Source organism: Crocuta crocuta, unplaced genomic scaffold, assembly GCF_008692635.1.
Source record: "Crocuta crocuta isolate KB4526 unplaced genomic scaffold, BGI_CrCroc_1.0 scaffold334, whole genome shotgun sequence".
Taxonomy (NCBI): domain Eukaryota; kingdom Metazoa; phylum Chordata; class Mammalia; order Carnivora; family Hyaenidae; genus Crocuta; species Crocuta crocuta.
The window spans coordinates 2,473,847-2,484,786 of NW_027533260.1; the positions used below are offsets into that span (position 1 = coordinate 2,473,847).

Below are 10,940 nucleotides of genomic sequence, written 5' to 3' on the forward strand. Positions count from 1 at the left end.
AAGAAAGAAAGAAAGAAAGAAAGAAAGAAAGAAAGAAAGAAAGAAAAAGAAAAAGAAAGAAAGAAAAGAGTTCTCATCAGTTAATATCTGATTAAAACCTCCTATTATATTGAGTAGAAAATGAAAGAGACTTTGTGGTGAGACTTCTGGCCAGAATTCTACCTCTTCCAGATTAGGAATTTGGCCTCCCTCCCTTATGAAAAGACCTCATTCGTTCAGTACATTCTGGGCCAAGAGAAGTCCGTCTTATCTCATCTGTAGCCAGCGATGGCTGAACCCCCTTTTTCTGGAACCTGATGCCACATGTTGAAAGACCGAGGTGCAGCCGCCAACGCGATCACATAAAGGATGGGTGGCCATACTGAAGAGGAAAAAAAAAAGCTGGAGAAAAATACCTAAAATGTAAGGTGATATGTGTATAAAAGGATGTGTATGTATCCAGGTAACAGCACAGGAAAAAGTCAGGCAGAGTGCGGGGCGCCTGGGGGGCTCCGCTGGTTTAGCGTCCGACTCTTGATTTTGGCTCAGGTCGTGATCTCACGGCTCATGAGTTTGAGTTCTGCGCTGATAGCTCGGAGTCTGCTTGGGATTCTGTCTGTCTGTCTGTCTCTCAAGAATGAATAAGTGGACATTAAAACAAAAGAAAGAGCAGGCAGAATGTGCAGCGAACTCTTGCTGGAGGCCACAGATGGAAGAGTGAGGACTTTTGGAAAGACAGGAATGGGGACAGCGTCTGTCCGTCTGTCCACGCTCTTCTTGTGTTTAATCCTGTTCACTGAGGACACCTTTCTGCATTTCTTCGATAAGAGACTGTATTGCAAAGACATTCTATGTTGCTGGGAGGTGGTGTTGCATTGATAATGTGTGTGAGGACACAGACGCACAAGCCATGCTGAGAGCACCACATGGGGTGACCTCAGGACACGAAGGAGGCACAAAGGAGGGGCCCGAGGTCTGGCGAGGATAAAGGAAGACTTGCAGAGACAGAGGCAGCAAAGCCAAGGCCTAAAGAAGTTGAGGCATTGGCTTGGCCCAGGAGAGGGAAAAGCATTTCAAGGTGGAGGAACAGCATGTGCCAAGGCCCAAAGACAACACAATTTGTCCCCAAGGATGTGGTGACATGCCCTTGCCTTTTCCCTGGGCACCACATGGTATGTTCTGGAAACCATGGGTGATGTGAGCTAACATTGCACAGTCCAGTCTTGGTGATAATAACATTTGAGGTGAATTCCTGACTATTTCTTTTTCTTTTAATGTTTATATATTTTTGAGGCAGGGGAGGGGCAGAGAGAAAGGAGGACAGAAGATCGGAAGTGGGCTCTGCACTGCCAGCAGAGAGCCCGATGCAGAGCTCGGACTCATGGGGGTAATGGGATCAAGCCCCCAGTCAGGCTCTGTACTAAGCGTGGAGCCTAAGATTCTCTCTCTCTGCCCCTCCCCCTACTCTTGCAAATGCCCCCCCAAAACAAAACTTTTTAATTTAAAAAACAAAAATAAGGGCACCTGGGTGACTCAGTCGGTTGAGCCTCCCACTTCGGCTCAGGTCATGATCTCACGATTTATGGGTTCGAGCTCCACGTCGGGCTCTGTGCTGACAGCTCAGAGCCTGGAGCCTGCTTTAGATTCTGTGTCTCCCTCTCTCTCTGCCCCTCCCCCGCTCCTACTCTGTCTCAAAAATAAACGTTAAAAAAATTTTTTAATAAAAATAAAAAACTTAAAAATAAGTGTGAATCTATAAAAGTTGACCCAGGAAAACTGGAAATGAATGAAATCAAAGCCACAAAGTAAAATTCACAAACACAGAACCGAGATATGGGCAAAATTCGAAACAGACAATAACATAGATGATGAGCCCAATATTTGTGGTACAACTTGACCCAAATAATAATTCACGAAGTTGAAGTAATTTCAGAAACTGAAAATGAAAATAACAAATTATGGGGCGCCTGGGTGGCTCAATTGGTTAAGCATCAGACTTCAGCTCAAGTCCTGATCTCACCATTCCCGAGTTCAAGCCCCACCTCTGGCTCTGTGCTGACAGCTGAGAGCCTGGAGCCTGTTTCAGATTCTGTGTCTCCGTCTCTCTCTCTCTGCCCCTCCCCTGCTTGTGTGCACTCTCTATCTCAAAAATACATAAACGGAAGGAAGGAAGGAAGGAAGGAAGGAAGGAAGGAAGGAAGGAAGGAAGGAAGGAAGGAAGGAAGGAAAAAAGAAAAAGAAATTAGTTTAGCTGCACTGCATATAAAACTGACAGGAAGTTTGAAGAAACTGGTAAACACTTCCTTGATGAGAACTCTTCTGTCCTAGTCAAATTCTGATTCCAATTTTGTAACTGCACAGATTAAAAATATTTAGGATCAAGGTCAAAGCCCCCCTTCCCCGTGAGGAGGGAACTGTGAGCTGCTTGGAGGGGCTGCAGCCCGGATGAAGAAAAGATTAAAGAAATGGCGGCACCCGGGCGCCTGGGGGCTTCCGTCGGTTAAGCGTCAGGCTTTGGCTCACGTCGTGATCTCAGTTTGTGAGTTCGAGCCCCAAGTCGGTCTCATATGGGGCTCTGTGCTGACAGCTCGGAGCCTGCAGCCTGCTTCGGATTCTGGGTCTCCCTCTCTCCTGCCCCTCCCCCAGTTGGCTCTGTCATTCTCTCTCTCAAAGAAAAATAAACATTAAAATTTAGAAAAAGAAATAGGGGCACAGGCCGACAGAGATGGGGGCGCCCAGATGGTCCAGGGCCCTCAGTACCAAGCGCAGGGATGCTGGGCAGCCACAGGTCAGCTCTGGGAGTAGAAGACCCTTGTGGGCCCATTGGGGATGGACTGGGGGGGAAGAGGGGAGTCCATGAGGCTGGGGCAAGGGGGCGGGAGGGAGAGCCTATAGAGAAAGGCTGGGGGGTACAGGAAGACAGAGGAGGGGATAAGGTGAGGGTGGCGCTGGCGCCCCCCAGGTGTCTGGGGCGGAGGCTCCGTTCCGCCAGCGCATGCCGCAGCTGCGGGCCAGGTTGGGGGACTAGAGAAAGGCCCGGCCGCCTGCAGATCTAGAACGGCGCCTGCAAGGGGCGCCTGGGTGGCTTAGTCGGCTAAGCGTCCGACTTTCGCTTAGGTCATGATCTCGCGGTTCGTGGGTTCGAGCCCCGCGTCAGGCTCTGTGCTGACTGCCAGCTCAGAGCCTGGAGCCTGTTTCAGTCTGTGACTCCCTCTCTCTCTGACCCTCCCCTGCTCACGCTCTCTCTCTCTCTCTCTCTCCTAGAAATAAATAAAAGAAAAAAATTTAGAACGGCGCCTGCAGATCTAGAACGGGGGCAGCCACCGTGCGGTTCCGCCCCCACCCCCGCACGCGCAAACGGCTGGCGGCCCGCAGTTACACGGTGCCTTGAGGGGGGAAGGGAATCTTGCTTGCTTTCCGAGAGAAAGCGGGTTGGCCCCGGCGCCGCGCGCGTCCCACGGTCACGGGGACAATCACGGGGACACTCACCGGCAGCCCACGCCCAGGAGGAAGCAGGTGAGGGCCACGAGGTCGCACTGATTCCAGGCGTCGGCGAGGTAGAGGTGCAGCCGGTGGCGCAGCGGGGCGCGGGGGTNCGCCCCCCAGGCCCTGGCGGAACTCCTCGCAGAGCAGGGTGAAGGCCCAGAAGTAGAGCAGCAGCTCCGCGGCGCCGGGCGGCTCGGGCCGGAAGTCGATGAGCAGCACGTGGGCGAAGAGCAGCAGGAAGAGGAGGTAACTGACCACGTTGCCCAGGAAGGCGGTCACCGGCGCCCCCCAGAACTGGAGCCAGCGGCGCAGGCGTGGGGGGCAGCGCCCGCAGCAGCCCCTGCGTCCGGGCTGCCTCAGCTCCCCCAGGGGGGTCTGNCCCCACTTCCCCAGCCTCAAGACCTCTCACCTTTCCCACCTGACGTCTAAGCCTGCGGGACCTGAAACCAAGTCGGCTGTCTGCCATCCCCTTGGCTTTTGACCCCTGACCTCTAACCCCTGACCTCTGAAATCTCCTACCATCAAGACTGCTGACTTTCTACCTCTGACCCGTGTCTGACTGCTGATTCCAAGTCCCTCTTCCTTCACCTTCACAACCTCTGACTACTATACCTGACGTTGGACCATCTACCTGACCTCTGACCCCCCCTGCACTTTCGTGATCTCAGGGCCCCAGGGTTGACAGCGCTGTCCCTGAACATTAACTCCTGACCCACAAATTCTGATGTCAGACTGTCCAGCCCAGTGTTCCCCAGATCCGACCTCGGACCATACAGCCGGATTCTGACCTTCTTGGTCCACTCCTATCTCTGACCCTTCTCGTCCAAGTTCTGGTCCTTTGTCCCAATTTCAGCCTGACTCTTAATTCCAACCTCAAATCAAAAATGCCAAAATAGGGGCGCCAGGGGGGCTCAGTCAGTGAAGCTTTCAGCTCAGGTCATGATCTCATGGTTTGTGAGTTCCAGCCCATCGCTGGGTTCTGTGCTGACAGCTTGGAGCCTGCTTGGGATTCTCTCCCTCCCTCTCTCTCAAAATAAATGAATAAACTTTATTTTTTAAAAAGCCAAAATGAATAATACCAATTAATAATAAACTCAAAAAGCTAACAGGAAAATTAAATTGGCTTGGAGAGGCGTCTTCTTTTTAAAAACCAAGCAGAGGGGCGCCTGGGTGGCTTAGTCGGTACAGCGAGCCTCTGACTTCGGCTCAGGTCATGATCTCGCAGTTTGTGGGTTCGAGCCTGTGCTGACAGCTCAGAGCCTGGGGCCTGCTTCATGTTCTGTGTCTCCCTCTCTCTCTGGCCCTCCCCCAGGCATGCTGTCTCTCTCTCAAAAATAAACATTTAAAAAACTATATATATATATACACACACACACATATATATACACATATATATACACACACACACATATATATATACACACACATACATATATGTAAACCAAGCATAGAGATAATAGCCTCAGAGTGGAAATAACTCGAAGGTCCGTCTGCTTAGCCACAGATAAATAAATGTGGTCTAGCAATACAACAGAATATTCTTTAGCGATAAAAAGGAATGGAGCACTGACACATGCCACAACGTGAAGAAATCTTGAAAACGTGATGCTAAGTTAATGAAGCCGATCACAAAAGACCATATAGCATATGAGCCCATTTATACACAACATTAGGAACAGGGAGATTCAGAGATGCAGAAAGCCAATCATTGGCCGCCCAGGGCTGGAGGGGAGGGACGCATGGGGAGTGACTGGTAACGGTATAGGGGTTCTTGTGACAACAATGTCTTCAGATTCACTGCGGTGACAACTGTACAATTCTGTGAAGATACTAAAAACCACAGAAATGTCACACCTTCGGTGGGTGAACCGAATGTGAATTTTTGTCTCAGCAAAAACTGGTCTCAAGGAAGCAGGAGGAGGGGGCTCCTGGGTGGTTCAATCGGTTAAGCATCAGACTTCGGCTCAGGTCATGATCTCAGGTCATGATCTCACGGTTCATGGGTTCAAGCCCCATGTCAGGCTCTGTGCTGGCAGCTGACAGCCTGGAGCCTGCTTCAGATTCTGTGTCTCCCTCTCTCTCTGCTCACTCATGCTCTGTCTCTCTCTCTCTCTCTCTTAAAAATAAATAAACATTAAAAAATATTTTTTAAGTGGAGACAGAGGGTACAAAGATGAATATAAATGCAGGCCTCTTCCTCCATTTCTCTATTACCAGAGGTTTAGACTCTTATGCCTGTACACATTGTTCAACAAAATAAGTGATAAATGGATTAATAACAGCAGTAGCAATAATGATCTCTGTTAACTGAGCACTTACTATGTGCTGGACACTATGATGTGTTTGATACATTATCTCTGTGAGGACCCCAGCTGCTCCACCAGGCAATGCAGCACGCCGCATTCTTCTCTTTTTTTAATGTTTATTTATTTTTGAAGGAGAGAGAGAGAGACAGAGGACCAGCAGGGGAGGGGCAGAGACAGAGAGAATTCTAAGCAGGCTCCACGCTGTCAGCATAGAGCCAGATATGGGACTTGATCTCACAAACCATGAGATCATGACCTGAGCCGAAATCAAGAGTCAGCCGCTTAACCAACCGAACCCCTCACCCCCACCCTGGCGCCCCTAGGATTTTTTCCTAACCGCACTGCCCAACCCAAGCTGACAAAGGTACAACCTTCAGTCCACCTTCATTTAACAGAAAAGAAAACCAGGGCTTGGGGTGAAGTCACTTCCAAAGTCAAAGTCAAGATTTGAACCCAGGTCTGCTTGACGTACAGCCAAGTCCCTGAGCATCTCCACTCTGTGGCATTATCAGAAGTTGGTGGACCATTTGCTTAGGCCCGGGTACCATAGCCCAGAGCTCAAGAGCCAAGGCCCTGGGGTCAGAAGAAAAAAAAAAAAAGATGAAGAATCCCTAAATGAACCAAATCCACCTGATTCCACTTGCTACATGGAGATGGAAGTATGTGTAGCATGAAGCCACCTCCTTGGCGGCAGGACCAGACCCTGACGCAGGCCAAGCTTGGCACTGGGGACCTTCGATGGCTTCAAGAAGCCAAGACCCCCAGGAGCTCCGCCTCTGCCCTCCGGCTTTGCTCCCCGTTGCCTGGGGCTGCCCAGGGGGCCCCACCTCACACGGAGCTGGGGCTTCACTCACCCAGCAGGGCCTTCCCCGTTCACACCGCAATCCATGTCAAATGCCAGGTCCTTCGGGATGGACTCCTCCTCTGACCTCCTGGCGTCGAGGAGAAGGCGGAGTGAGAGACCAGATGGGGCGAGTGGAGGAGGAATTCTCCAGAGACAGACCCAAACTTCTTCACCCAGAGACACTGGCAGGGAGACAGCGAGTCGCCTTCCTAGAGTCACCCCATAGGGACCTTCGCCCAGAGCCACAGCCAGGGGGCAGAGGAAGCCTCCCCAGAGACGCTGCAGAGGACCCCCCAGAAGCTCGCCTCCCAGACACGCCCCCAGTCTTGGGGAGGGAAAGAGAGCAAACGGAGGGGGAAGCCCTGGACAGGCCAAGGAGGAAGGCAGCCAGATGTGAGCAGGAAAGAGGAACTGAGCACACCCCCACCTGCCAGTCTAACCCCCAGGGGACTGACCTGAAGGTGATGAGGTTGGTGTAGATGAGTGGGGGGCAAAAGAAGGCGAGAACCAGGGCCCAGATGGGAGTGGTGCTGTCCATCTCCCCCCACCACTTCTGTGTCAGCAGAGACTGTGGGGGTGTGAGGAGGGTTAGGAGCCTGAGTCTCCCCACAGCCCCTTGCCAACGACCCAGGGGAAGATATGGGCTACAGCTACAGCACACAGAGCAGGTGCTCAATATGGTGACCTAACTATTGGGGGGGGGTGACGGGGGCCAAAGGTGAACATTAGCTGTCCCAGGTCTTAGGGGGTAGAGTGACTCAGCCAACACCTATTTAACACAATACGCTAGATACCAGGGTAAGCATTTTACATAGATGAGATCACTGAACCCTCACCACACCCCCAGGTGAACAGCTACTAGTATTTTCTCCCTTTTCACACATGGGGCACAGGGAGGTTAAGGAAGAGGCCCAAGCTGGAACTCATGAGTTTGACCCCTATTCAAAGCAAAGGATTCTGGGTAACTACTTGAAATGCCAAATTATTCTACCAGGGGAGGACAGGACTTCCGGTTGGGGTAAGCAGGCTTCTGGTACTGAGGGTGGGCTCTCTGATCCCCTGTCAGATTTTTTAAGTAAGCTTTATACCCAACGGTGGGGCTTGAACTTACCACCCTGAGAGCAAGAGTCACTGAGGCAGCCAGGTGCCCACCCCTGTTCAGATTTAGATGAAGCATATTGAGAAAGCTTTAAAATGTCAGGGTGGGTACCTGGGTGGCTCAGTCGGTTAAGTGTCCGACTTCGGCTTAGGTCATGATCTCAGGGTTCGTGGGTTCGAGCCACGCATCGGGCTCTGTGCTGACAGCCAGCTCAAGAGCCTGGAGTCAGCTTTGGATTCTGTGTCTCCCTCTCTGTGCTCCTCCCCTGCTTGCACTCTGTCTCTCTCTCTCTCAAAAATAAATAAGTGTTAAAAAAAACTTTTTTTTTAATGTCAGGGTGGGCAGAATGGGAGAGACCGTGAGCCAAGCAGGGATTTCCCGAGGGAGCAGACTTCCTGTGGGAAGAGCAGGATCCCTAAGCCAGAGTTTATCTATGTCCGAAACACTAGGTAACTGTCCAGCGACATCATTCTAATTGTTGAGACGGGGAACTGAGGACCTCTTACAAGAAGGGGGAAGGACTTCCCGTGAGTGAGGCAGGGTTTCCTTTGGGAGGAGTGTGACTTCCTGTGGGGGGGAGGGACTTCCTGTGTACCACCCGGGACTTCCTAAAGTCACCCGGAATCTCCCTTTCCGGAAGAGAACTTTTCAGGAGGGTGGGCTTTGCTGTGGGAAGGCTGGCTTTCCCGTGGCAGGGGTGGGGCTTCTTAAGGGAAGAGCAGCTCTTCAGGGAGAGGCCTGAGAACTTCCGGGAGGATGGGCGGTCTCCCAGAGGGAGGCCGGTCAAGTCCATTCACTGCCCACAATGGCGGGGGGCTTATCCTCCGCATGACCCAAAGTCCGGGCGGGACCCGTTTGGGACGTGGGCACCGCAGATGCTCACCTGGACCCCATCCTGCGCAAAGAAGGCACGGGCGTCAGCCTGCATGGCCAGCTGCAGGCACGTGGCATCCCCCCAGAGTGGGCAGCGACGGAGTAGTAGGCGGGCGGCCCGTTTCTCGCTGCTGCGATAGCACTCCCCAAAAAGGTCTGGGGGCGGGAGACTCCCGTGAGGGAAGAGAAGGGGAGAGGAGGTAAAGTGCAGGGAAGGACCAGGGGACCGAAGGGGAAGGTGCAGGGTCGTGGCAGGTGGGCTTGGGAGATGCATCGCCCCCATCCCGGCAGCTCCCTGCACCCACCCCCACGCACGCCTGCCTTACGCACCGACACCCAGACCCTCAAACTTGGCCGCCAGGTCCTTCCTCCGGGCTGCCTCCTCCGCCTCAGACTCCAGGCGTGCCAGCACTCGGAGCAGCAAACAGGCCCCAAGAGCCGAGGCCACGGCATTGGAGCTCTGGAGCGAAAGAGAGGGGGGTCATGGATAGGGTCAGAGTTAATTTTTTTAATGTTTTCTTTATTATTTTTGAGAGAAAGGGAGCATGAGCAGGGGAGGGGCAGAGAGAGAGGGAGACGCAGGATCTGAAGCAGGCTCCAGGCTCTGAGCTGTCAGCACAGAGCCCGACGTGGGGCTTGAACCCACAAACCATGAGATCATGACCTGAGCTGAAGTCAGATGCTTAACCGACTGAGCCACCCAGGCGCCCCACAAAGGGTCCAAATTTAGAGTGAGGTTCACAGAAGGTGGTAGAGGGGAAGCCTGTGGTCAAGGGAAAGGACAGAGCCAGAAGTGAGAAATTAACCAGGGCCATTAGAGGCCAAGGATGAAGCAGGTGTAAACGTCATCATCAGGTGAAAATGTCAAAAGTCAGGAAGTTCAAGGGCGCATGGGTGGGCCATTCGGTTAAGCATCTGACTTTTGATTTAGGCTCAGGTCATGATCTCACACTTGGTGAGATCAAGCCCTGCATCGGGCTCTGTGCTCACAGCACAGAGCCTGCTTGGGATTCTCTCTCTCCCTCTTTCTCTCTGCTGGTTCTCTGGTTCTCTCTCTCTCTCTCAAAATAAATAAACTTAAGAAAAAAAAATCAGATAGTTCAGGGACTGGTGCTGGGCTAGAGTTACAATGACCTCAGAGGTTATAAACAGGTCAAGAAGCCATGGGAGACGTCCCGAAAATGGTAGAGTAGGGAATTTCAAAACTCTGTCTCTAATGAACTTTCTCAGAGTTCCGGAACCGAATATAAAACTGACAGCAAATAGGAGAAAGTTCAATGAAGAAAGAAAACACCAAGTTTCAGTGAAAGAGCGCTGTGACATTGTAACAACCACTGTCAACTCCCCCAGCTCAAGGGCAGCCAGGAAGGCAACAGGCCACATTCCTGGTGCGAGCTTTTGGTAACAGAGGGAGCGAGTCAGATCTTAACCTTAAATAACTGTGGATGTGTGTGTGTGGATTTAGCTGGTGGCTGTCTGAGGGGACAGCTAAAGGACCCGCCTTTGTCTCCCAACCAGAAATGGCTTCCCAAGTGGTGTCTGAAAGCATTTAAAGACAAATAAATTAGCGTCAGCTCCCTGAGGCAAAGAATAACAGTCCAGGCAAATAAAAGATCTACTGGGGAGGGAAGCGGCTGGGGAAGGAGATACTTGAAAGGAATGGGGGTGGGGTGGGCGCCTGGGTGGCTCAGTCAGTTGGACAGCCGACTTCAGCTCAGGTCATGATCTCACGGTTCGTGGGTTCGAGCCCTGTGTCCCGCGTCGGGCTCTGTGCTGACAGCTAGCTCAGAACCTGGAGCCTGTTTCAGATTCTGTGTTTCTCTCTCTCTGACCCTCCCCTGCTCATGCTGTCTCTCTCTCAGAAATAAATAAAAATGTTAAAAAAAAATTTTTTTTAAAGGAATAAGGGGTTTGAGAAGTTCCTACAAGTATCAGGTAATCTAGAAGGTTACCTGCATGACCAAGACTGGGTGCGGGCTCAGGAGAGATTAGAGAAAACCCTCGTTTTCACCTCTTGCTGACCTTTTGTCTCAACAAAAGCAGGAAGTGAAAGCTAAGGCAAAATTGTAAATGGCCTACGAGTGTTGAAAGACAGCTGGGGGGTGCCTGGGGGGCTCAGTCAGTTGAGCATCTGACTCTTGGTTTAGGCTCAGGTCATGATCTCAGGGTTTCTGAGTTCGAGTCCCACTTCGGACTCTGCGCTGATGGCGTGGAGCCTGTTTGGGAATCACTCCCTCTATCTCTGCCCCTCCCCTACTCTCTGTCTCTCTTTCTCTCTCAAAAATAAACATTTAAAAACATTTTTTTAAAGAAAAAGACAGCTCAATACAGAGCCAATCTTCAAAGACTGAGT

The 10,940-nt window shown here is 51.7% G+C and overlaps 1 protein-coding gene across 1 annotated transcript in view; it reads right to left on the bottom strand.

Moving 5' to 3' along the window:
- The window catches only part of TRPM4 (transient receptor potential cation channel subfamily M member 4), a 41,482-nt gene that overhangs the window by 10,686 nt on the left and 19,856 nt on the right, over nt 1-10,940 (bottom strand). Inside the window, 6 exon segments of the mRNA XM_077747283.1 lie at nt 3,469-3,576; nt 3,578-3,840; nt 6,604-6,703; nt 7,071-7,183; nt 8,598-8,743; nt 8,918-9,047. Of these exon segments, the coding sequence (XP_077603409.1) occupies nt 3,469-3,576; nt 3,578-3,840; nt 6,604-6,703; nt 7,071-7,183; nt 8,598-8,743; nt 8,918-9,047 (860 nt within the window).